The sequence below is a fragment of the Podarcis gaigeae genome (assembly GCF_964106915.1).
Source record: "Podarcis gaigeae genome assembly, chromosome: 2".
Classification (NCBI taxonomy): Eukaryota; Metazoa; Chordata; class Lepidosauria; order Squamata; family Lacertidae; genus Podarcis; species Podarcis gaigeae.
The window spans coordinates 82,825,973-82,853,370 of record NC_139679.1 but is presented as its reverse complement, the minus strand read 5'-3'; the positions used below and the strand labels follow the sequence as shown (position 1 = coordinate 82,853,370).

The following is a 27,398-nucleotide window of genomic DNA, read 5'->3' as shown; positions in this document are numbered from 1 at the left end:
CACCCTTACCTGGGAGTAAGGCCCACTGAACTCAGTGTGGCTTTCTTCTGAGTAGACACTTAGTTATTTACTAGATGCAAGTCAGCAGCACCAGACGATCCCGCTTGGCTAGGCACTGGGGTAGATTTCGTCCTGCACCTTGCAGAGTTGCGCCGACACTGCCAATGGGCCCTGCTCCACTCAGCAACATCTGAAGGCCCTGATCGACTAGGCGCTGGGGTGGATTGCACCCTGCACCTTGCAAAGTCAGGCCCAGGCTGCCACTGGGCCCAGCAATGGCGGCAGCAACAAGCAGCTCCGGCTTGCTCAGCCCTACCCATTGCCACCCCACCACTGAACTTACCTAACCTAGGGGCTCTAGATTGCGGGCTCTACTGGCCAAAATGGGAGCCTCAACGATCACCCTCTCCCACCAGAAACACACCAGGACTGCTCCAAGGAAATGCAAAAATGAGTGCTAGGCCCTGGTGGGCCGCCCCCTTACCCACTTCTGATTCGTCAAGCAGATAGCCAGCCAATCAGGAATTTTTTTAAAAAATGGATTTCCCCCTTTCACTTCTCATTTCCCTAGAATAGAGTGTGGTGGACTGTGAATTTTACATCTGGTGAATTAGGGAAGACTAATGGACCTGGCAGGCCCAGGCAAATCTCCTATAAAACACACCCGTTATGTAAATATCAGTTTCATTTTAGCACTCTGCTGAATCTTCTGTGAAAATGGCAGCCAGGTTTCACTGGAAATGTGAAGTTGTGGGACTGTAGAAGGAAGTATTATATTAAGAATTAAGAGAAATGACTGGATCCATTGGGCCACAATTCTTCCCAGCCCACACCTTGAGTGCCCTCTGGGCACCCAACCCCACCCCAGTCACCAGTGGAGAAACTGTTTCTAGCATTTTTGTATTAGGGGCTGGTCCTGTTCTTTATGTGACCCAAGCACTTATTCAGAGGTTTGGTAGGGAATTAGGAGGAAGAAGTTGGGTGTTTTCCTCCTGTTCCCTCAGTGGCAACCTAACCGCATAAGTGAAAGCGATGATGAGTTATGTCAGGCATGTTCAGCAGCAGTGGCACAAGTCACTATATCCACAACTGCAGCATAAAGCTAATCCATATATCAGTTAAGGCTGTTCATTCTTGTTTGGGGAAAAAGAGAGGACTCATATTTTGAATGTCTGAAGTTCTTGGGCATATTTTTTTTTCCAAAAAGAGAAACACAAAAATTTGTTTTCCCCCTTTACAATAAAATCCTGTCAGCACGGCTAATCCCTAGGGAAATCTAAAGTATAAGCCCCAGAACAGTAAACAAGTGCACGGTCAAAACCATGTAATCAAGATGAAGGCCTCCTCGTACTGAGATTACACACCCCATTGCCTCCAATCACAGCCAAGGACGGCGGGAACGCAAGTTCAGAGTCATCTGATTTTGAACGGATTGACAAAGCATGGCTAACAATCCAACAGAAATCAAGAACTACATGGGATTTAAAAAGTCAGCTTTATTTTTGTGCCTTGGATTTGAGGTAGATTAAATAATTGAAAAGGCTAGGCTATTAGGTCATGATTTCTGTGTTGCAGCTGTCTAGCACAAGTTGACAGACACTCTGCAAGGCCTGTTGATTTAATAAGAGAGGCATAGGAAATCTCTGTGGGTAGCAAGCGAGCAGTCAATGAATCTGAAAAGAAACATGATTGAATGGGGTGGGGGAACTAACCAGCATTTATAAAGCTGTGATTAGCCGGAGGTCCTATGGCAGCTACAGTTGTGTTTTCTGAATAAGTGCAATAATGCATATGTAGCAGTGAAGCAACTTTGCTACAGAGAGTTATTGCTTCATATAAAACTTGAATTGAGACCTGCAAGCTTGACAAGTGAACAGCCATGAAAGGTAAGATATACTTTTATGTAGACGTATTGTGAAGGGATATTACTTTGCAAATAAACTATGCTTTAAAATCCAGACAAATCAATACACCACAATTTTTTTGTGGACTCAAGCAAATTGTTGCAGGCTAAGCATGCTGATTCAAAATGCACCTCCTATCTTCCTTATATGAATGCAACATTCAGAAACAGTAATCAGGCATTTGTAGGGTCAGTTCAAATATTTGTTAGGGGGACTTCAAACACTATTTTTGGCAATGAAGTTTGAGAAATTATGTACAAGATAAACTGTAATCTCAGAAAGTGAATGGCTTCATATGAAGGCTGACTTACTTGGTTATGAACTCAAAGGCACTTAAATATCTGTATCTTTTAGGAAATTTAAGTTCTACATTCAGTGACTTTTCCTGAATATTTCAATACTATTTGACTTGAAGCTAAACCTTGTGCATGTTTGCCAAGTGGAAAGTCCCTCTGATTTCATTGGGATTTACCCCAAAATAAATGTACACAAGACTCAAGCCCTTAAGACTCCTGCTTAGAAATAAGAGATACTACTGATCTGCCTCAGGGACCATTCATGAAAGGAGACGGAAAGCTTTTATCAATCTGGACATATGGCTCTTAGCTATCGCCTGGTATATGATTGCTTTTACTGTGTGCATACATACAAAGAATGCTGTCTGAGAAATGCTTATGGATGATAGACACGAACAAGTGAACCATAATATGAAATATTGGTAATAGAATTAATAGAACTATAGATAATAACAGCAATGGAGATGTTTAAGAACATTTGTTCAAATAGGAGTTACTAGTTATTGTACGGTGTACAGTACAAAAAAGTAACAGACTCACTGAAATTAATGAAACTTAGTCGGGTCTATTCACTTGCATGGATCTGTTGAGAATAGGACTACCATTGGATACAACCCTCTGGTTTTATTTTGTTGATGTTTGATCCAGAAAAGCATCCCAGACACTTGCTCAACACACTGGACTCATTTCATTCAAATGTGCATATTGTCTAGATCTCTAATGCATGTTGGCTATCTCATTCATTTCAATGTGCAAGCTGGTGAGCCACTGGAAAGGAATACATAGAACTTAACAAGGAAGCTCTAGAAGGCTGGAAAGTTTCTAAACGGTTAAGAATGCTGTAGATCAGGGCGACTACAGATCACATGACGAAATGTAAGAAGCCGAGAAAGACTTGCTGAAGTAAACGAGGCCACTCATAGTCTTAAAGTTAACCAGTGGTTTAAGTGTTTTTCATAACCATGGTCTTAGTGTCTCCCAGGGAGCAGCCAATGCGAGGCTCATCAGTGAATAAGTAACATGGATGAAAAATTCCTTAAGCAGCTGTTGGACCTGCTGTTTTATTATGAGGCTTGACCAAACCATAAATGCTGATAAAAATAAAATTACAATTACGCTCCACTGAAAATAGTCTGTTGAATGTTTTCTAGTTCCCTCCATGCTGTCAGTGGAATTCATTTACTATGCTGGGTGTAAAATTCATAGGGCACATTTGTACTTCTGACAAAGTTTTAGGATTCTCCCCAAAAAAGCTTTGAGTTAACCCTTTGAATTTAATGGATCTAAACTATCCGTGGTCATTAAAGTCAATTGGTCTACTTTGAGTAGGACTAGCATTGGCAACAACCCATGGAAACTTGGTTCATTTAGATACTGTATATTTGAGAAAATTGCTGATATGCATGACATGAGGATTTTATGACTATAACTACAGTTCATTCTGCTTTTCAAATATGCAAACTTACTCTGTACATATCTTCAATATGCTAACTGCCATCACAAGATGCAGAATGTAACACTGATACTTTTCTTATTGTATAGGTTCGTTGCTTTTGATTTCAAGTGTCATCTTGCTAACAGATGTGCTGAGTGGCTGTCCTCCAAAATGTCTGTGTAATCGCTTTTTAAAGACAGTGGACTGCAGGAATCGAGGGCTTGTTGAAGTTCCTTCACATTTACCTGCTGAAACTCAAATATTGCTGTTGTCAAATAATCGCATTCAGAAAATCAGTCAAAGTGCTTTTGTTGACATTCTGGCCCTCAAAATCCTGGATTTATCTAATAACTCTATCACGGGTCTGTTGCCTGGCACATTCAAAGAACTGCAACATCTACAGATACTAAACCTAACAAAGAACTTCATTGAATATGTAGACAACAAAACTTTTAGTTCGCTTTCACGCCTAAAAGAGCTGGATTTATCCTCCAACAATATATTAAGTATGCCTGGAACTCTGGGAAAAAATACAGGGAACATAACTTTATTGTCTATGAAACATAATAAACTTCAGAAAGTAGACAGACTTCTGCTGGAATCGCTCCCAAACCTGAAAGTTGTTCTGTTTAAGGGTAACTTCTGGCAATGCAATTGTCAAGTCTTTGGCCTTAAGTTGTGGCTGGAAAGTTTTTTATATAGAGGTAAGTAATTTTTCTGTGTTACATATATACTGTATATCCAGCAAATGTCATTAAGACATATCTCACCTTCGCTATTTATTGAAGTTTTAATTCAAGGGAGCATCTAATAACATGGAAAATGGATTTGGTGGGGGGAGTCGCTGAGTACGGATGACTTCCTGATGTAGAATTTACTGTATAGCCTGTACACTTCCTACACTTGATACTGTGTAACAAGGTTTAAATATAGCAATAAGTGATGATGGTTAGGGTTGCCTATATTATACATTACAACATTCTTAACTCTATACAGCAGTTACTATGACTTCTGCTTATTGAGAGGGTTCATATTACGTCTAGTAGTACATACATGGCTTTAACAAATTGTTGACAAGGCAGCTACTTGCACACTGTAAGAACATGTTGGGAAGTCTGGACCATTCACTTATGTCCTCCGCTGTCCCGGGGTTTTTTAAAATGCTGGGGGTGGGAAGAAAAGCCCTTGTCCCCCCCCCCCCCCAGCCTTCAGAAGAGGTCGGGTGACAGACTGTCCCCGGACCTGGTCTGAAGGTGGTTTCCATAGGAACGCATTGATTGATTTTCAATGCATTTCTATGGGAAACCGTGCTTCGCAAGATGAAAAAACTTGCGGAACGAATTAATTTCGTCTTGCGAGGCACCACTGTAGTTGCAATTCAATACACATATTTCAACTCAATCAATTCAACCACTTCTAACACAAATAAGAGCATACCCCTTACAAAGGAAACAAGTGGAGACACTGCTGTCATCTTTCCAAAATTGAGCATGGTTTCAAACTAGTAGTAAGAGCAGATATATTGATCATGGAATAATACACCATGCAGTTCTGTACTCAAAATATTTATTGAGAGGTAAACTTCCTAGTTAGCAGGCTGAGGAATGAAACTAGAGGAGTCCAGCCTTCTTACCTTACGTGATGGACACCTTAGCTACTGACTACATGAGATCACAATTACTGTATTTTTTGTCACATAGGACACACCGGCTCTGCCTCCCCGCTTGTCCCTCAAGTGCGCTTCTCCCCAGCGCCAGCCTCCAAACCAGGTCAAGGAACAGTGGGATGGCGGTGCTGCACCTCCCCGTTGTCCCCCAAGCTTGTGGGGCTGCCTGATGTATGCCCGAAGCACGGGGCGCTCTGCTTCAGTGCTCCCCGCGCTCCATGCAGCAGGCTGCGGATGTCTCCCCAAAGTGCGGGGCACTCTGCTTCAGTGCGCCCCGTGCAGCAGGCTGCTATCCGCAGCCTAGGGAGCCCTGTGGGAACTCCCGCAGGCTCCCCAGGCTTGCGGATAGCTTCCTGAAGCCTGGAGAGCGAGAGGGGTCAGTGCGTACTGACCCCTCTCACTCTCCAAGCTTCAGCGAAAGCCTGCATTTGCCCCATAGGACGCACACAGATTTCCCCTTCATTTTTGGAGGGGAAAAAGTGCGTCCTATAGGGCGAAAAATACGGTAAGCTAAAATGTAGAAGAGAGAATTGGGTGATGGAGCTTGTGGGTTTCTTTACACCTCCTGCTTTTCCTGGGGGAACCCAGCCTGATGGGTGGGGTATAAATAATAAAAATATTATTATTATTTCAGAATTTGAGTACTGGTTAAAATATACTCCCGAGGTGGCCATCACTTTCCAAGAGCCTTGAAGGTTTAAAATATTACTAAGTAATTTCATTCCATCCTAGGATATATTGCTGGAGTCATGCTCCATACAGACATCTTCTTGTAAGCAAAAGAACATAATGAATGGATATAACTTAACTGTTAAGTTTGTAGAATAACTTCATAAATTTATCTCGGGGAAAGAAGCTTTCCAAGACAAATTAAGAACCCTTTTTGCTTTTCTCATCTTTGCACTGTTCTAATCTGCATACATTTGTAACATGAATAGAAATCAAGTTACAATCAATGCTATCTGGGAAAACCACATGTTGTATATTCCACCAGCAATTTTTAATTTCACTAGCAGTTTTCTTTTAAGACTTACATAAAGCAAACTGATATATCCTGTGTTAATGGTGCTCAATCCTCTCCCAGTTCCACTAAATAATCTGCCCTACTTTTATATCCCCTAAATGGATAGATGGACGGGCACACACACACACACAGACACACACACGAACAACAATAAGAAGAATGAAATGTCCACCTTAAAAAAAAAACCACACACAAGTAAAACAGCATAACAATCTGAATATTGCCTATGCTAAAGGTACACTAGAACAAAAAGTTTTAGCCTGGTGTGCAAATGTCCAGTTGTGCAGTTAGATAATTGCTGAGGATGGACGTAATGGAGGACAGTGGGGATGGGGGGGGGGAGTTAGATGATAATACGTAGTCCTTCACTTACTACAAAATGTGGTAAGCAGTGTTTCAAAGGAGGAACAGCTCAACCTTTCTTTCTGCTTGTGGGAGAAGCTATATTTTTGTCCCAGGAAATACAATTTAATCACATGGCATCTTATTGGCAACATTAACAACTCATTGTCAGAATACAAAACAGCCACTCTGCCCACCCGTCAAATTTGGCCCATGAGGCAGAACCTGATAAGGATCACACCCACGGAGTGAAAAAGTGTTAGGATATAGTTCCGTTCCACCTTAAAAGGGAACAGGCTTGACTATTGTATGCCACATGCCTGTTTACTTCCAGCACTTGCTGGGAACTTCCTTTTGTATATAGCTTTTGTGTTACTGCTGGAGACGAAGGAAAGCAGACATGTTTTCCTTTGTCCCTGAACTATGCTGAATAAAATGCTGTACATTATGCTTACACACTTCTCTGTCTGCTTCTTCGGCTGTGAGAAGATTTACGCACTCTGCTGATAGAGCGTGCATGGTTCTCTAAGCGTATCTGAGGCTTGTGTCGTTAACTGATGCTGTTCCAAGGGAGACCGGCTGCTGGCCAGTGGCTGGAGCCAGCTGGGGGCCTGCCTGATGCCCCCGTCTTCCCGGCAGCATCCCAACACAAAGATCCTCCCCACCACTGTTGTGCATGTTCTACTCAGATGAACATTACAGTGAGTCCAATTGGGCTTATTTCCAGGCTACTGTGCATGGAATTACAGCCTTATATGATTCTTCTATTGTTTTTTCCAAGCCATTCATCAGCAGTTGTGGTGTACAATCCTATTGTAATTATTTGCCGGACAACGGAATAATCTTCTTACAAGATTATGACTGAATTTTGAGTCTCCATTATTCTTTCCTACATTATTCTTTCCTACCTAATCCCATCAACGTGCAGTAAATTGCAGCCCAATCGTATCCATTTTAATGCACAAGTAATTTCCACTAAGTTCAACTCCTACATAATGCGTTTAGGGCTGCAGTTGTACAGAACAATCCTAAGCAATCAAAATTAAATCCCATTCAGCTCAATGGTGTTTACTCTCTGGTAAGAGTCTTGGGGTGCAATCCTATGCACACTTTCTTGGGAGTGAGTTCCACTGAACTTAGTGTGCCTTCGTCCTGAAAAAAACAGGCATAAGAGTGAGCTCTGAGAATATTTATATTACACTAAAGGGCAGCATAGCATTTTTAAAAACAAAAATCACATAAAATCTTACAGACATGGCAGCATGAATTCTACATACAAAATACTGCAGATCTGACTAAAGTCTGAGAGAATGGGAACGAACATTGTTTGAATATGCAAGGAAGGCCTTTTGTATACAAGTTAAAGAAGGCAGACAGAAAGCAGATTTGTTGAAAAATGGCTCGCATTCAATAACTCTTGGGATAGCAAAAAGCAACAGACATATTACATCAATTTTACTACTATATAACTTTTATATCTGTAACTTCTGTGTCCATACTTTTTGCTCACTTCATTTTATACCTATATGTATACTTATAAACAGAAACAATAAAATGGAAAAAATAGGAGATTCTTCCCACCCACCCCTTTGTATGCTCAGACTGAAATTCACTCCTCAAGTGATTGAAGACATGTGTGATAACATTTTTGTCCCTGGAAAAAGAAACCAGAACCCTAGAAACCAATGTAAAGTCAATCCAAAACTAATTTCTCTGCGATCTTATACATACAGTTGTTTAAATATAAAGTGCAGTCAAAGAAAGTATAGTATTTCCTACCCGTTAACTATCTCCTACACTCAGGACTGTTTTCCAATAGCATCTATGAATGAAAGGAAAGCTTAAGTTTCACAAATGACTAACAAAACTACACACTAATATGAGGTTTTTCCATTGTTGTAATTTAACTGTAAACCAACTAGCATAGAAGATGGTTGTCATTTTTATACAGGAGAAAAATCAGTTTCTTCATTACTTTAGTTATTGGGTGTTTGATTGGTTCTTCTGAGTGAGCCAGAGCTTGACAAATGCTCCTTCTTTTCAGGAGGAATTAGTGACAGTATCATCTGCTCAGCGCCTGATCATCGGAAGGGAAAAGACCTCCTGAGAATTCCTTATGAATTGTATGGAATCTGCCCTCCTACAGCTTCCGATGTCCACCAGGCCAATGCTCTTCACTATACTTCTGAGCACAAAAGTTCTCCAAAGCTCGCCCATCACAATGAACACGGAGGAGACAGCAGCCGGTCACACTGTGAACCGAAACCAAAGCCACGGCCCGTTAGCTTGCGTCATGCAATTGCCACTGTAGTAATAACTGGAGTGGTCTGTGGGATTGTATGTCTCATGATGTTGGCTGCCGCTGTGTATGGCTGTGCTTATGCTGCAATCACTGCAAAGTACCACCGTGAAAAGAACCCCTCTGGCAAGGAGAAGAGGAGTCTTGAGGAAAAAGAGTCATTTGAGAGGTCATTGGCTTGAGTTACTGATTGCTATGGGCTTTCAGAAACATATACTACTCCCCTTGCCCAACAAGCTGAGTAGAGTCAGAATATGGCTGATTTATTAGTTACTCTTACATTTTGATTTTCCACATTCAAAACTGTTTGCATATAACTACAGAGGTGCCAACAAGATTTTTCTGGCCACTGGTACTGGTATACCATATGTAGATTGGGCAATTGGCTGCACTTGCCAAAGACACACATTTGCATAACAAAGTATATTCAAATATCATGTGCAGATTTGTACCCTCTTTTGAAGGTGGAGGTGGAGTGCCAAAAATAAAGCCAGTAATAAGTTGTCCAACAGATGGAATGTCAACCAGTGAAGCTTTCCCCCTAATTGTAGTTCTATACTCCACATTCTACCTGCCACATACCTGTTAAAGGTACAGTAGCCCTAGAGTCCTCCAATGCCAGGGAGACTTTCAAATTTCAGCAGCACCATGTGCCAGGCCAAAATTTGGTACTCCCCCACCTCTCATCTTCCTTTCTGCTTAATTCAATATGTCATAGGTCTGATGCCCTGTGGTGCCCCCAAGTCTAGATGCCCAGTGCAGCAGAACCAGTTGTGCTGCCCAATGCCAATACTAAACTACACAAAGAATTCAAGTTTCACAAGTTGCAAACAAGGTGTGTTACTGTAGGTCATGGGTAGCCAAACTAAGGCCCAGGGCTGGGGCTGGCCCAATCGCCTTCTAAATCCAGCCTGCAGACGGTCCAGGAATCAGCGTGTTTTTACATGAATAGAATGTGTGCTTTTATTTTAAATGCATATCTGGGTTATTTGTGGGGCATAGGAATTCGTTCATTCTCCCCCCAATAAAAATATAGTCCAACCCCCCCCCCAAAGTCTGAGGGACAGTGGTCTGGCCCCTGCTGGAAAAGTTTGCTGACCCCTGCTGTAGGTCTCTCGTGTGCTGATCTTAGGGCTCCAATACTATGTTAAGTGGAGGGAGTAAAAGGTAAGATTTAAGATTCATAGCAATTCTGTTCAGATACTCATGCTTGGATAAATTCAGGATTTAAATAGTTCAAACCCCAGTATTCATTTGTTGTGGTCATTTATTAATACCCCAACAAATACACTCATGGAGTCTGAACTGGCGGTGACGGACCAGGACTGAGACCTTGGGATCATAATACATGGCTTGATGAAGTTATTGACCCAGTGTGCAACAGTGGTGGAAAAAGCAAGTTTGATGGGAGGAGGAAGCAATGCTTCAGAATAGCAATTTCTGGAAACCACAGGTGCTCTTTCACTCAAATCCTCCTCGTGGGCTTCTCATAGGCATTTGGTTGGCCACTGGGATCACAGGATGGTAGGCTAGATAGACCATTGGCCTGATCCAGCAACAATAACATTTTTTCCCCTTTTTCTTTTTTGAGCCAAAATGATTTGACACACCCACTCAGCCATGAAGTTTGCTCGGTGCCCTTAGGTAGGTCTGCCATATTTCAAGCAATGAAAATTCGGACGGGTTTTTTTGGGGGGGGGGGCGGCAAAGTTTTGACTAAAGTTGTTGGGCTTTTTTGGCAAAAAGAAAGAGACGATTTTGAGCTATTTTTATGGGAAAATGGCAAAAATGGCACTGCTGACATGGGCTGCCGTGCATCTGGATTTTCCCAGACATTTTACCATTTTCCACCCAGGCACTGCTGCCAACTGCAGTATTCAGGATATGTCCAGGAAATTCCAGGTTTATGGCAATCCTAACTTAGGCCAGCTTCTGTTTCTTCACCTAACCTACCTCACTGAGTTGTTGTGAGGGTAAAACAAAAGGAAGGAGAACCATGTACACTGCAAAAACCCATTTAAGTTTTTATACCAGCAGCACCACTCCTCCCTGGAGAAGGAGGCCCTAAAGGGTGGTGTAGGAAAGCAGAGTTTGGCGTGAGGCTGTTATCTCTCTCAAGGCTGGTGTTACCAGCATAAGCACCGAGTTGCATCTCACCTCACTTGGTTGCAGTCTTGGAGATGCCAAATTGGCTAGATGTCTGTACAATAGCAATGAAGGCGCAGCCTACTGCATCCCAGCTCTGGAGTACCTGTGACTCATTTTGTGTGTCTCCTGTCTCAGTATTCCCACTCTGAGCATCAGTATGCCCTTTTTTGACTTGATACATTTAAAATCATCTGCACATTACATTATATAGAAATATTTAATGTGTTCCGATCAAAAGGTTGCGGTTTGAATCCCCGCGTTGAGGTGAGTTCCCATTATTCGGTCCCTGCTCCTGCCAAACTAGCAGTTTGAAAGCACTTCAAAGTGCAAGTAGATATATAGGTACCACTCCGGCGGGAAGCTAAATGGCATTTCTGTGCACTGCTCTGGTTCGCCAGAAGCAGCTTAGGCATGCTGGCCACATGACCCAGAAGCCAGTAAAGAGAGATGAGTGCCGCAACCCCAGACTCGGTCACAACTGGACCTAACTGTCGGGGTCCCTTTACCTTTAAGCCTATGTGTAGCATTTTAGTCCACAAACAACTAGTTGCAACAACATGCTTACTAACACTGCAGATGCCGGCAGACATTTCAGACGTGGAAAAATATAGATCTAATCATTTAAATTAACAAATGCAAAGCTAGCATTTTGCAACTTGGGGCATTTTATGCCTAATGTAGTTAGATAAAAGGCACCATTTGCTATATATTGTGTGAGAACCACAAATTATTTTCCACAAATGCTTGCAAGTAATTTTCAAATGCATTGCAGGTTATTTTTAGATACTCATTGGGTACCAAATAGCAGGAATCCCTACTGGAATGGCCTTAATTTGCAAAGCACTGGTGTGAACATCTGCTCCTAAATACTGAAATTATCTGCATGGGCTCATTTAATTTTATGCCTCAAATAAAAATATCAAAAGCAGTTTTCTAGAATCTGAAACTTAGAATGGAAATACATTTTATTTTATATCCGATTTAGAAACATTTTATGATTGTTATTCCTTTAATATCTTCCCAAGAGAAGTTGCCTATGCTATTTTGGTTCCAGAAGCTATATATTATGAACAGACTCGTTGTTCATTTGTAATTTTTAACTGTGATTAGATAAAGATTAAGTTCTCATGTCATTTATATACCAGAGATCACCAACTTTTTTATACTAGTGGGCACATTTTGAGGGCACTGGGGATGCCAGTTACAAAATAGCTGCCAAGGGCCCATGGCATAGCATAAAATGGCTGCCATGAGGAGTATGGTATAACACAATATTAAAGAGACATCCACCATTCCCCAGGGAGAAAACATAGAGATTCAGGAGCAAAGCAGATGTGATACTGATTGTGAATGCAATTGATGTGCACATATTTGCTATGCAAATAGCAGTCATGGGGAAGCCTGATCAGCCTTGTTTAACTCTCTTTCAGACACAACCGAAGTCCTGACAAAAATCACCTCTTGGAAGATATATTTTTTCCAAGTGAAGTCTCCAATTTGATTTTCCCTTGAAATCCAAAAAGCAGTCTCACTGAGATTTCTGTCAGGATTGTGTGAAGGAAAGAGTTGAACCCCTCCACAGCTGCTATTTACATAACAAAAAAGTAGCACATTAATTGTGATAATCATGTCTAGTTTTAGCCTGCATCATTTATTATGTTTCAGCTAGGTTGGGCATTCAGACAACCCAGACAAACAGAGACTAGGATATTACCCCTAAGCTCTATCTTTAAGGACTGGGGATGTGGGGAGCGGGGAGGAAAAAGAATAGCTATAGTTCTTGACAGACACCTCTAGCTTCCAACCAGTGAATAGCTTTACCAGGGCTCTTTTTTAAAAACTTTCAATCTCAGTGCTTCTGGAAGGGATGTAGAAAGAACTCGGCTTTTCAGCTGATGCCAACCGAGCAGAAAACACACATCTCAAACAGTTTATCATTCAGCATACTTCCTAATTCTTGCATCTATCCTATGTAGAAGGTTATTTATTTTCAGGTACCTCTATGAAGTATGCTATTTTCATTCAAATTGCTCCAGAAAACATGGGAGAGCTGCACCATGCCCAGCTCCACATTCACCCTCTGAACAGTGAGGGCTCTGGCTCCCTCAAAAAATACACTGGTCACAGTGCCTTGGGTCCTAGGAGTCTGTGCACAAGCCCTGTTGTACTAATCTGTGTGAAATTTTGGCAGACTTCACCGCCTCATTTGCAAAGAAAATAAGCTATAGGTATACCCTAAAATGGAAAAGTAAAGGTGACTACACAAAATATTCTTTAACCTATTTGTCTGAAATATTGCAAGAGTCACCCGCACACTAGCAGCTAATACACCTGCAAATTTCATCATTTTCAAAAAAGTTATGGTTATTTTACTATGCGGTCAATGGGGCTCCATTGAATTTTCTGATCTATGGCTCACTTCTTCTGTTTCTACAGAAAGTTCCAACACTGGAGTGGAATGGGCAACATGTTTCTGACACTTTCTCCATTTCCCATTACAGATTACAATGTTTAATATGATTATAATGTTGAGTGGGTTGCATTCTGAAGTAACAAGTAAATATATTTCTTGATTGAAAAAGGTAGCATAGACTCCATTTTGTTTGTGATGCACTGCATTTCCCCTTACACTTCCCTTGAAGCCATAGCATTCAAAGAAAATATCTAATAGAGTGGATATTGTTGCAAAGGATTATTCATGCTTGTAAATGAAATTGTTTTCCATGTTTCTGTTGGGAAAAATCTATCAAAATAGATTTTAGACTGGAAGAAATAGATTATCTAAACTAGTGTCACAGTTGATAATAAATCAATAATGCAAGAAGGCCTTCAAGAAAAAAGAGATTTGAGAGTAAAGAATATGGTGTGGGGTTTTTTTATATATAAAAAAGCTCTAGTCCGGCTTCTCAGTTTTAGGATCCTGTTTTCAGTATTTCTTGGAGAATGAGGTGGGCACATATAGAATCCTGAAGCTACTAAGCAGGTTACAGTGCTTTAAAACTGTATGTTGGGCATCCCTAGAATATTTTCCTTTGTGTTAAGAGGACACCAGCAACAGTGAACGAAAAGACACCTGTTAAATGCAGCTGATACTTCTTTGTGGTACATACCTCACTGCTATATTTAAATCTCAAATAGCCATAGAAAGAGGATACACCCTCAGAAAGATAATGAGCATGATAGACGGCATCTGACTTTCTCTTCTTCATATTTTCTCTATTGAAATGAAAAACCAGCAACAGCATATAAAACCAGGAGTAGTCAGACTTCAGAACTAGGTGTTAAAGACATGCTATTAAAACAGCATGGCTCTGAACAGGGTGGCTCTGAATGCATTCTAAGCATATATCTTCAGTAGAAAGTGATTTCATAGACCTTTCCCACAAAAGACCAGTCCTGATTAGCTTTCTTCATTTGCTGTTTTGTTGTTGCTATTGTTAAACAGCTAAGCTCCTTTGGGAGGAAGGGTGGGGTATAAATTTAATAAATAAAACATCTGGGAGTCTACTAGCACATCCTGATCTACCTTCTGATCACCCCTAATCCATATACGACTTGGGAAAGAATCAACATTGGTGTTCTCAAATTCTTTTGGAATGCCAGTAAAAATGTTGATAGTGGCAATCTGATTTATTCACCTTCATTTTGTTTGTTTTGCTAAAGTTTTCTACAAACTCTCTCACAAAAGGTTCCTAAGTAAACTTAACCACTTGGCTGTGAGCCTGAGTTTTAGCTTCTGTGCAGCCAATGAGTTAGAAAGATTTCAGAGAACTCAGAGGACAGTTCCAAGTACCGGTAACTAATATTGTGGTGAAGAGCACCTGTTCTTCTCACTAGCCAGTTTATCTAATAATGCACTATTTTCTGCTGTAACCTTTCCCATCATGAAAGGAAAGTGTTTGATGACATTCAGACCACATGGTCAGCATCCTATCTCCAGTGAAAGATAACCAGAGCATCTGGTAATGTGCAATGAATGCTCAGTGGCATCTCCTGCTCTTCAAAATGCTTCTCATTCAAAAAGTCTAACGTTACTTTAGCACATCCTGAAACATTAAACATGTATTATATGCAAGTGTTCCTTTATTGGTTGAAAGTTGCATAATCTTATTAGAAGCACATTAGAGTTTTTCTGACTTACAAAGACATTCATTGCTGCATTTCCCTGTGGGCAGGGCTCTCTAAAACAACAAAATTTCGTAAAAATGCATTGAAGCAAAAGTAAAAGTTATCCTTTCAGTGTGTCCTGGAAGTGTATCAGGACTGCATTGATCCTCAAGCTGTGTGGTTGGGCTAGGGATGTCAGAGAATTCCAGCAAAAATGGAAAGTGGAACAGAAATTACCAACATTAACAGACTCATCCCATTCCCGGAATAAAATTCAGTCTAGAGAATACGATCAGTATTCACTGTTGTAATTGTTTTAAACCCACAAGGATACATAATGATATGTAATTGATTGTTCTCCCCACCACTCTGCAATCTGCCCTCTGTTTCCTTTCCACTGAAATGAATTGTGTGGAACAATTCAATGGTAACATATGATAACATAATAATAAGCTGACCTGAGTCCCTGTCAGGGGAAAAAGATGAGATATTACTTAATAATGGTTAATTATGTAATTAATTTCAAAAAACATTTGCTCTAGTAGACAGTGAGACAAATAACAGCAGAACTGTGACAGATCATAAACAGTGTGTTGGGGTTCGCAGGATCCTGGATAAGTCTGCAGGCTTCAACAGGATGATGCAATACTCTGCTGAGTCAGAGTGACTCAGCAGGAGTGTGATTAGTGGGTTTGGCTATCACCTGTTTTAAAAAGGAAAGCCTGTTTAACAGTGGGTGTGGTTGGTGTGGTGGTTGTGCTGTAGTGTGGTGGTGAGTCTTCGTTTGTAAGTACTCTGTATGGACTGTTGCTTTTGTAAATGCCTGTATATAGCTCACATTAAAAAAAGACTGCACTGGAAAAACCTGGAACTCTTAGCGTCTCTGCTGAAAGCGCCGCGTGGAATACGCGACACAGTGCTGACTGAAACAATTATGTGGGAGTGGACATTCCTAGCTTGGACATACTTAATATGTGATAAGAGCATACAATAAAGTTATTTAACAACAAGTGTGCCTTGCTAAATTAAGCCACATGTTGGGTGTATTCACCACTGTATGCCGAGAGTGGAAAGTTCCATGCAGCCAAAATCCCGACCTCAGTGCCATGAGGGGTCAAGAATAAGGATGTACCAGGAGTCCTTAACATACCTGACAGCTGCAAGGAATCTCTAAACCAGCATTGCTTCCCCAGAAAGCAAGCTCCCAACTACAGAAGTTGTAAACATTTGAACATGTAAGGGGGACTCTAGCAAAGGCAAGTACCCCTAATCAAATGTTTATGAGCAGAACTTGGGCAAAGGCAGCCTTGCTTGCATGGAGGAGTGTACAAAGCTTATTGGCCTTGGGATGCTCTGCCAACATTCATATCAAATGCCCAAATGACTTACAGCAGCTGGGTTTCACATGCCATTTCTTAACATTTTGGATCTCATTATCATCGATGGTACCTTGTACTCAAATATTATTCACCAGTAAGGCTAGGGCAGTGTTTCCCAACCTTGTGCCTCCAGATGTTTTTGGCCTACAACTCCCATCATCCCTAGCTAGCAAGACCAGTGGTCAGGGATGATGGGAGTTGTAGGCCAAAAACATCTGGAGGCACAAGGTTGGGAAACACTGGGCTAGGGGAAAGTTCTGTTCATTTTGTATTTTAATACAAACTAATTCACACTTCCTTGAACAGCTATCTTTAAAATTCACACTACTATGAATTTTGCAATGCAGTTCTTCACCCCCCCCAAAAAAACATTCATGTATGAAAACAAAACACAAATGCATTACAGCGGTACCTCGGGTTAAGGACTTAATTCATTCTGGAGGTCCGTTCTTAAACAGAAACTGATCTTAACCTGAGGTACCACTTTAGCTAATGGGGCCTCCTGCTGCCGCCGTGCTGCTGGAGCACGATTTCTGTTCTCATCCTGAAGCAAAGTTCTTAACCCGAGGTACTATTTCTGGGTTAGCAGAGTCTGTAACCTGAAGCGAATGTAACCTGAAGCGTATGTAACCCAAGGTACCACTGTATGTTAGGAGAAACGGCTTGCACAAATGTTTATATCAGGCAAAACTGCTTGAAAAAAGCTATACATTATGATTAGAATGTGCACTAATCTTTTTCGTGATTTTAAAGTGTTGTGGGAATGCAGTGAACTGAACGTAAGAATCAACAGCAACAAAACAGCAGGGAAAGGCACACAGGGAAGAGCGTGGCTATATTGGATATAAATAAAATGCAGCATTACTGATCTGGCACTATTCATTACAAAATGAAAACATTGCTACAATTTATATCGTAGTTTTATGTGAACAAAGTTCTAATTTGGTTATTCAACTATTGGCTCTGCCCCCAGTAACATTTCAGCCTCAGGCCCTCTTTCTATGCACACACCAGCTCATATACGAAGTCTGTACTTTTTGTGTACCCAAAACGCCTACTTTGCCTTGAACAGCAACCAGGGAATCCAGTATTCTGGAAGTTGGGTGGGAGGGTGGATTGTTGTACCTGACTGACGCAGGCCAACTTAAAGATGCGCACCCACACCAGGATAATATGCCAGCCCAGTCCCACTCTTGAAAGGTCAAGGTCTCTTTCTTTAAGCAGCCCAGATAATTTATCTCAACCTGTATATGGGAAAGGATTCTTTCATATTTGCATGGATTCCACTACACAGTGACTGATAATTTATAATGCGGAGGGGAGAACACCCTAAGAAGCGAAGAATAAAAGACTGCTGTCAGGGAGTGAAAGGTTTGTGAATAGCAAAGATGTATTTCAGAATAGTTTGACTCAAAATACTGCTTTTCACACCACAATTTAAAGATACTTTTTCACTAATCACATTTGTATCATTACGTAAGGAGTATCCCAGATCCAGCCAGCTTGGTGCTCTTCAGATATGGCTGGACTCACCTCCTTCCACCAACTTTGGCTGCTGGCTCAGCTACGCAGCTACCTGTGTAGGGATAGTCTAACTTCTGTTTTCTGTGCTCTAGTAATCTCTAGGTTAGATTACTGCAACATACAGGGCTGCCTCTGAAGACAGTTTGGAAATTTCAGCTGGTGCAGAATTCAGCAGCCAAGCTGTTCGCCGGGTCAAGATGGTTTGAGCATAGAATCATAGAATCATAGAGTTGGAAGAGACCACAAGGGCCATCGAGTCCAACCCCCTGCCAAGCAGGAAACACCTTCAGAGCACTCCTGACATATGGTTGTCAAGCCTCTGCTTAAAGACCTCCAAAGAAGGAAACTCCACCACACTCCTTGGCAGCAAATTCCACTGTCGAACAGCTCTTACTGTCAGGAAGTTCTTCCTAATGTTTAGGTGGAATCTTCTTTCTTGTAGTTTGGATCCATTGCTCCGTGTCCGCTTCTCTGAAGCAGCAGAAAACAACCTTTCTCCCTCCTCTATGTGACATCCTTTTATATATTTGAACATGGCTATCATATCACCCCTTAACCTCCTCTTCTCCAGGCTAAACATGCCCAGCTCCCTTAGCCGTTCCTCATAAGGCATCGTTTCCAGGCCTTTGACCATTTTTGTTGGTTCCAGTTTGTCAGTGTCCTTCTTGAACTGTGGTGCCCAGAACTGGACACAATACTCCAGGTGAGGTCTGACCAGAGCAGAATACAATGGCACTATTACTTCCCTTGATCTAGATGCTATACTCCTATTGATGCAGCCCAGAATTGCATTGGCTTTTTTAGCTGCCGCGTCACACTGTTGGCTCATGTCAAGTTTGTGGTCAACCAAGACTCCTTGATCCTTCTCACATATTAAACCCAACCTGGCCTGCCTGCACTGGCTGCCAATCAGTTTCTGAGCCAAATTCAAACCTTAAATATCTAAATACTGTAATACCTTAAGAACTGCCTCGCCCCGTATGAACCAACCCAGACCCTGCAACAGTAATAGTAATAGTAGTACCAGTTACAGATAGGTAGACGTGTTGGTCTGCCATAGTCAAAACAAAAAAAAATCCTTCCAGTAGCACCTTAAAGACCAACTAAGTCAGTTCTTGGTATGAGCTTTCGTGTGCATGCACACTTCTTCAGTGTATCTGAAGAAGTGTGCATGCACACGAAAGCTCATACCAAGAACTGACTTAGTTGGTCTTTAAGGTGCTACTGGAAGGAATTTTTTTTTGTTTTGAGTAATAGTAGTAGTTATACTAATAATATATTTATATGCCACCCATCTGGCTGGGTTGTCCCAATCACTCTGGGCGGCTTTCAACAAATTACAACACAGTAAGGCATCAAACATTAAAAACTTCCTTGTACAGGGCTGCCTTCAGACGTCTTCTAAAAGTCCGATAGTGGTTTATTTCCTTGACATCTGATGGGAAGGTGTTTCACAGGGTGGGTGAGACTACTATCGTCATCTGAGGCCCTTCTTTGTGTGCCCCCTCCATGGGAGGTAAGAGGATGGCAACATGAGAATGGATCTTTTCCGCAGTAGCTCTCCGCTGTGCAGTGTTCTCCCCAGAGATGCTCATCTGGTGACTTCATGACATATCTTTAGGCACCAGGCAAAAACATTTCTCTTCTCCCAGGCCTTTGGCTAACTAAACCATCTATGGCCTTATAAACTGTGTGTTGGGGGGAGGCATTGTTTTGTTTCTTATTATGTGTTTTTGTTTTTCGAAACTGTAAAACACCCTTTTCGATAAATTAAGGGAATAAAACAAACATTAGAAATAAGCTCCCATCAACTCTGACTTGGCCATGCTGGCTGGGGCTCATGGCAACGGCATCAGGAAGTTAGCACATTGGGTATGAAATAGCTTGTAGAAAACACTAGTGAACTCCAGTGCTGCTTCAGAAGTACTGTTGTCCATTGATGTTCCTGTTAAGCCAGTTGTATATATTGTTATTCTCAATATATACATTTGCAGCTAACTTCATACACAAGTATGACTAATAAGGGTCCACCTATGTTAACTATAATTTATAATAAGAAAGGTTTGTGATTTCAGATTTGCCATACTGAAATTTCGGTAAATACTGCCTTGTTAATGCAAATTAAACCCCTTCCAACTTATAATGAAGGATTTTCGTGTCTTCAGGGCATTCAGAATCAAGCATTTTAAGGTGAGGAGGCCTGTGATGGTCCAGACATTAGGTCATTAAGTTGCACTTCATTGAACTTACTTCCAAAACAGTCTTTAAGTGAGAATTTTTATAGGAAGTCTAAGTAGCATAAGAAAGCAAAGCCTGTTTACAATATTGATATAGAAAAGGAGCAATGATTTTTACCTGCTACCACTGGAGATTTTCTGTCATCTAGAAGCTGAATGGCAGTACTTGCTGTTACCACATTGCTTTTGTTTGCTGTTTCTACAATAAAAAAGAAGCAGTTATTCAAATTAAGATTCTAACTATGTATTTTTAAACAACTGGTGGTATGTTTTCACAGTAGCAGATTAAAATAAGCTTTGCATGTCATCTGAACTGGAGATTGCAGTCAAGCTCTATCCTGCTAAACCATAATCTGTAACCAAGAACAAACCTTGGTTAAGGAGGGGAGAGATTAACCATGACCCCACATTCAAATGACATGCTCAACCACACATTTGTTTAGTTGGTAGGTCGTGCTGAGCTCAAAGGACTGGGGAGGGGCTCAAAGGACTGTGGCTGCCTCCCTGGAAGCCAGTACATTTGTGTGTTCATGCTAGTTCTTTGTGTGCACAGTGCAATGAGAAACTGTGAAATTACAGCATAATATTAAATTAAATCATGCAAATCTTAACTGCCTGTAGTTTTAAGTAAGCAGAAATATTGGGTACCAATCTGGATTGATAGGTGCAATTCCTTCCTTCTTTTTATTTACTTTAAGATTTTATACCACACATTTCACATGTTTCTCCAAGTGGTTTTGAGTGTATGAATTAGCTATGAATCGAAGCACAATTAAATGACAAACCTGTGCTGAAAGGGATTGAGTAGACAAAGCTTCCTGGTATCTGTTCTGCAGCTCTTCTGTACCAAAGCGGGAAATGATCAGCATTGAAAATATTCTCCTTGTCTCCAGCTGTCAAGAAGTCTCTTGAAACAGAAGAAAACATAATATGTTTGCTTGTTTTGATTTTTACATCTTAAGCTCCTTAAAAAACAAAAGTTATCTTTCTTTCCTTCCTTCTTTCTTTAGTTCTCCTGAAAGTAACTCTAGAATACAGTGGTGCCCCGCAAGACGAATGCCTCGCAAGACGGAAAACCCGCTAAACGAAAGGGTTTTCCGTTTTGGAGGTGTTTCGCAAAACGAATTTCCTATGGGCTTGCTTCGCAAGACGAAAATGTCTTGCGAGTTCCTGCAGGGTTTTTTTCCTTTCCCTTCCCCCCCTTTTTCCTAAGCCGCTAAGCTACTTAACAGTTGATCCGCTAAACCGCTTAACAGCTGATCCACTAAGCTGCTAAGCCGATTATAAGCTGATCCGCTAAGCCCGCTAAGCCGCTAATGGGCTTGCTTCGCAAGACGAAAAACCGCAAGACGAAGAGACGGATTCTTTTTGTCTTGCGAGGCACCACTGTAATGTAAGCTACCCTCTCAATACCAGAGTCACTGGTGTCAGGGTGGCAGCCCCACATGTGCCTGGTTACAACTGCACTTACAATGCCTTCCCAGGTAGAATGCACCTAAAATAAACCTGCTGCAATGAATAAGCATGGCTGCTGCTAAGACACAGGAGCTGGAAAACCTGTCTCCTCCTCAGCTTGTAGGTAGTCCCAGTAACTAAGCAATGAACAGGAAGCGTAACAGAGAAGCACATTAGGCCTTACTTTATTGATGTTTCAATATTTGGTTTCAGTATTTGTATTTTTGTTATTTCAGTTTTGATTGTTGCTTTGAGACCCTTTGGTGTAAGAAGCGACAAATAAATACAGTAACAAATAATAATAGTAAAGTAGCATGCGTGTTGAGAAAAACAAAAAAAAGGAGTGCATGAAACAATGATGAGCCATTGCTTTTTAGGGCTTTTGGGGGGGGGCGCATGATTTTATTTTACGAAACATTTTGTCCAAAGAAATGGATGTGCGCAGAAGGGCTTTGGGCTTGTGTTTTTCAAAAAGCAGTCCTCCAAGCAAAAAGGAAATAGAGTTGCTTTCAAAAACATGAGACTTCAATGTGTAATGGGGGTGGTGAGGTTTCTTCTTCTTAGGTACGCTTTAAAGTAAGTCTTGAGATTCTGGGCATTCTCACTTAAAATGTTATTTTGTAGCTAGCAATGCATGATGAATTGGGTGCAAATGCGGAACCATTTTTCTTGGGAGATTCATAGTGTGTGTGTGGGGAATCAAGGGGATAGATATCCATTGCCTTTTAGCGGTATATGAGCTGTATTAAACCTGCTAAAATCAGATCTGCATTCTTTGTGTGATGAGGCAGGATGAAATCGTTTGAAAACTGAATGAACAATCTGTTATGTACAAGCTTTCCAAATTTATTTTCTTTTTAAATATTTATACACCATCTTCCAAATGAAATCCCAAGGAGGCTAAAAGACTATGCAATAGACAAAACACATTGCAATAAATGAAAATGAAATCATAAATTCAGTAACTGGTACATTTCTCAAGGCTGGGCCTTTTACCTCCATGCCCCTGCCCAAAGAAACCCAGCTGAGGTGAGCAAGTGCACATTCAAGATTTGCCAAAAACTCAACGAGGTTGACACCCACCTTATTTCCAGGGAGACATGGCTCCAGAAATTGGGCATTGGACCAGAGAAGGCCTTCCCTGGTTGCTACCTGATGCATTTCTGCAGACTGTAGTGCAACCAAGAGGACCTCATTCTGAAATCATACTGGCTAGTCTGGTCTAAAGAGGTGAAGGTATCTCCTCATATAGCCAGGCTCCAAGTTGTTCAGGGCTTCCTAAATCAACAGCTGAAGCTCACACTTTGCCCAGCAGAGTGTTAGTGTCCTTTGCTTTGACACATGGAATCTGAACTAGAATGCAGAGAACTAGTGGGAAAGGGAAAGAAGGGACTGTATAAAATTATGTGCATGGTTCTTTACTTCCGGTACTGCTTTCTTACATTGCCATATACTACTTACTGATTAGTTAGCTGTTCCGGTCCCACAAACAAATTGACACGAGAAAGACCCGTCCGAGTTCCAAGGAAGGCAACTTCTACTCCCTTGTCTGAATTTCTGAAGGAGAGCAACACACAAGGAAGAATTACATTTCCAGACAGTAAATGGTATGCAGATATTCTGAGGTCACAAGAAGTGCAAGGACAAACCAGGACTGCAATTTTAATCAGTTTTAATAAATACAATAATCAACTTAAGCTTTAACTGAAATTAAAATATTTCCCCAATTAATCAGTGGGAGTTGGACTGAAAGGATAAACTGTTAAGCAGTCAACACAGATGCACAATCTCCCTAACCTATAGTTGTGTGCAAATGGCCGCTTGAAATTATCCGAATTATGCTATACATCTGAAGGTAGATTTGTATAGGGAAGCTTTTTAAAGTTGAATGTTTTACTATGTTTTTATATATGCCGGAACCTGCCCAGAGTGGCTGGAGCAACCAAGTCAGATGGGTGGGGTACAAAATAACAACAACAACAACAACAACAAACCCTACTTTTTGATGGGTGGGAGCACAATTTCTCTCAATTTTTCAAGGTGGGGAATAAGAAATTACCTAGCAGGTGTTTTCAGGGCGTGGTTGTGGGGTTCACCATTACCAGTGGCTGTAGCACAGCCTCTTCTGTTTTCACCTAAATTTCTAATATATATATGGCACTGGACATGATGGCTGAAGCAACTATGTTGACATTGTGGCCACCATTTTGCATCCTGGACCCAGAATTGTTCTGAGCTCTAGTGGCAGAGAAAAAATTAATTTAATTTAATTTAATGGTGGAGAATATTCTTGGGAAATTATGTGAGGTGAACTTTTTGTAGTGGGTAATGGGGGGGGGAATCACAGAAATTTCCCCAGCTCTAATCTGATGCTCTATGGACAAGGCTGCAACCCTGTGCATTCTTAGGAGTAAGGACTAGCAAAGTCATGCCAGGATATTGTTTTTCATTGTTATGCTTACCCTTCAAAAAGAAAAAAGAAAAATGACACTCCACTATTCTTCATGTGCTTTTAGACAATGCCCAATTGGTCCCTTAAGTGAATCTTCTATATTCCCTTCCTAGTTTCCCCTTTCAAAATTGGTTTTTAATGGCCTCAAATGTGGCTTTAATGCAGTGATTTTACGCAAAACACTCTGAGAGCAAGTCAGCAGGGGCACTGCATGTCAATCTTGGTTTTTTAAAATTATTATTAAATTAAATGCTGCCCATGCAATTTCATTTTGCCGCTCCAGAACAAATGACGCCATGAGGGTTGTCAGGTGGCTGCCTAGAGATTCCCCCCATGGCCCTTTAATGGGCTGCTGACTTGGAAGACGAGAGAGTCCTCATTTCTCCCATCCATTATGCTGCAGGCTCTGTCGTCAGCCTCCCTCCTCAGCTGATGTACAGCTCACTTGCTCATTACAGCGGGTAGTGGATGATTGCAGGGGAATGACAGGACTGAGGATAGCTACACAGCTGCCCAATCTTTTGTTTTAGTAATGGGTTTAAAGGAAAAGAGAACTAGCTTAGCAACTCTACATTGCAGGGCTCCAAGCGAAGTCACATCACAGCCCCAGTTTTAGAAAATGCCAACGGTTGGTAGCAGCACCTGAGAAGAGAGAGTAGTGGCACGCTCAGGATGCCAGGACAGCAAAGCCTGTACCAGGAGGACAGTCTAGATCAGGGGTAGCCAGTATGGCCATTGGCTTTGGGTTGATGGCTCCTGGAGTTCAACAATAGCTGGTTCACACCACATTGGAAATCTATGATTTAGGTCATTATTCTGGAAGTAGTATTTTAATAATATATAACACCTATTACTCTAGTACAGAAGATTTATGTAGGCATGTAGAGGTATGAAGACATGTAGAGGTATCTAGAATGTAGACATGAATTGAATCTTTCCACTGATACAAATGGAAGAGTCTATAAGGACAGGTGAATTATTTCTGTGCATCATATATTTAAAACAATGAATTGGTGAAAAATAAATGTATGTAACCGAGTGAAGGCATTATTAAAAGAAGCATAAGCAATTCTTTGTTCACTTACTCTGATTTGTTCAGTGCAAGGCTGGTCCAATAAGCTTCTATTGGTGCGCTGACCACTGCATCAAACAGTACTTCCTGTATTAATTCTTTATCACCTATAAAGTTTTAAAAGCATTAATAAGGAGCATGTGTGCAGCCTTCTTACAACAGTAAACTTGGAGTCAGTAGATATTGGCAGGAATGCTACATGTCTGTTGTTAGAGACTGTATACTTCACTGAGGACTCTGGCCCCAGAAGAAATTGTAGGTACGTATGTGGTGGAAATCTCACCTATTTGAGATGAGACGGGCAGGAGGGAAATCTCACATACCATGGCTAGCATCTTTCTCTTGAACATGAAAATCTAAATTTCCTGGATTCCTTGCACTAATCCTTATACGAGTTCCATATGTCCATACTATATTTCATCCAGGTACTATCATGCTTGGTAGCATCATTCCACAATACTGGTTGTGATCCACCACCACCCATATTCTGTCCCAGTACCAACTATAGAAGACACAATTAAATGAACACATGGAAGATTTGCTTTCTGTGGCCAGCAATGGAAAATTTCCAGTTTCATGTGTAAGGTTGTGCTGCAGACAGTACTGTCTCACATCCCAACCACAGCTCAGTTAAGTTTTTGTTACCAAAGCACATACAGGTATGATCATCAAACAGTCTGAACGTCAAAATCCATCTTGCTTTTCTCAGTAATACATGCAAAATGTATTTCTAGTGACGCAAGCAAAGGTTTCACCCAGCAGTTTGTTGTATAATATCCAGTACAAATGGAACTTTCTTAAGTAAGGATACTTAGTGTTTATGTAGTGTTCAAAGAGCTTCCGAATCTTTATTGTGTTATAATCCATTCAGTGGTAGGTCAGTATTATAACCCCAATAACACAGATGGAGGAACTGAGGCTGAGAGGAAAAAAGCTTGCCTAGACCAGCTACTGATTTGATGGTTCAAGCAAGCTCAGGCCCCCACCAATGATGTACGCTGCCCATTTCCTGTGTATTGCATTAAAAATGAAGCTGTAAAAGGCAAATACAGTTTGGAGGAATACTTATCAAAATTAATCAACAACTCACAAGGAAGCAATGGCTCTTTCCCCATGAGGTAGTTTTGAATAGCCTTCAGCTGAGTCATTTGGCGGTGCTCAGGATGCAAGTCTGTGTTGCAATATGACCTGAGAACATAGCATGGTTAAAAATAATTTCAACAAATATTTGTAAGCATGATCTCCCATTGTCATTCTGCAGGAGTCGTCAGGCACACCATGCATGAACAAAAAGGGCAACACAAATCAACAGCATGCTTTATTGAAGACTTACCATTCGTCTGCCAAAGATACATCAGGCTGTTCTAAATCATTCAATCCTGAAATCGGGAAATGTGACAAGGGTCATTTTCTGAAAGCTATCAGAATCAGTTCAGTGTCTGTATACAGTTCAAGACAGTCATTCTTCCTTCTTTGGGGTAGGGAGTGGACTGCTAGGTTATATACCATAACTAATCTAAATTAAGTGTATTTCAATCAGTACTGAAATATACAAGAACCAAGGGAATGCATTTGATTAAACCTTGGGAACTGAATATCATTATATATACAGGACCACATAGGTTAGACAGCTGGAAAACAGGTGTACAAACTTCAAGCTTGTCTTCAAGTATGTTAAGACAACAGGCGCTTTTACCCTAGTTGTCCCACAAGCATGATATCCTAAGGATTGTAATCAGTGGGTTGTATCCAATGCTGAGTGAGTGGAATTCCATGCATGCGGCAGGACTTCCTTTTCCTCTCCTCCCCTAGTACACTACCCAAATATACTTTTATGAGTGCGCAGGGAGCTGGAGGGGACAAGAAAGGAAAAGGAAGTTCCATCACATGCACAGAAGCCGGTTGCACCAGTGAAGCTGCAGTGTTGGGAAATAGCCCAGTGTGTTTCTCTATTCCTTTAGTGATCTTGTGGTACTGTTACATATGCTCTTTTGTTATTGCTGTCTGTATTTTTTTAAAGTATTTTTTAAAAAACAAAACTCATGAAGACGCACAGGC

General features: G+C 41.1%; 2 protein-coding genes across 6 annotated transcripts in view; one reads left to right on the top strand and one right to left on the bottom strand.

Annotated features, from left to right (window-relative positions):
• CACNA2D3 (calcium voltage-gated channel auxiliary subunit alpha2delta 3) overlaps positions 1–27,398 on the bottom strand; it is a 497,583-nt gene that overhangs the window by 88,781 nt on the left and 381,404 nt on the right. For all 4 annotated transcript variants that reach the window (XR_014561264.1, XM_083726996.1, XM_083726997.1 and 1 more), the window contains 6 exons: positions 26,674–26,719; positions 26,431–26,528; positions 25,354–25,447; positions 23,278–23,373; positions 21,147–21,268; positions 20,480–20,560 (listed from right to left, as the gene is read on the bottom strand). Coding sequence is in view for 3 of the 4 variants with exons in the window: in XM_083726996.1 (XP_083583122.1) it covers positions 20,480–20,560; positions 21,147–21,268; positions 23,278–23,373; positions 25,354–25,447; positions 26,431–26,528; positions 26,674–26,719 (537 nt within the window). In the remaining variant the exon portion in view is untranslated. The remainder of the gene's footprint in view (positions 1–20,479; positions 20,561–21,146; positions 21,269–23,277; positions 23,374–25,353; positions 25,448–26,430; positions 26,529–26,673; positions 26,720–27,398) is intronic.
• On the top strand, positions 1,256–15,186 carry LRTM1 (leucine rich repeats and transmembrane domains 1). Of its 2 annotated transcripts, none has more exons than XM_083727078.1 (3): positions 1,256–1,886; positions 3,743–4,339; positions 8,712–15,186. In XM_083727078.1, exons 1-3 carry the CDS (start codon positions 1,880–1,882, stop codon positions 9,146–9,148), a joined length of 1,041 nt encoding a protein of 346 aa, XP_083583204.1. In that variant the 5' UTR covers positions 1,256–1,879; the 3' UTR covers positions 9,149–15,186. The 2 variants fall into 2 exon arrangements, with proteins under 2 accessions (XP_083583204.1, XP_083583203.1); XM_083727077.1 differs by lacking the exon at positions 1,256–1,886 and adding an exon at positions 2,805–3,076.

Coding starts and splice junctions, on each gene's coding strand:
- LRTM1 (XM_083727077.1), top strand. Junction 4,340..8,711: donor GGAAAGTTTTTTATATAGAG/GTAAGTAATTTT, acceptor CCTTCTTTTCAG/GAGGAATTAGTGACAGTATC.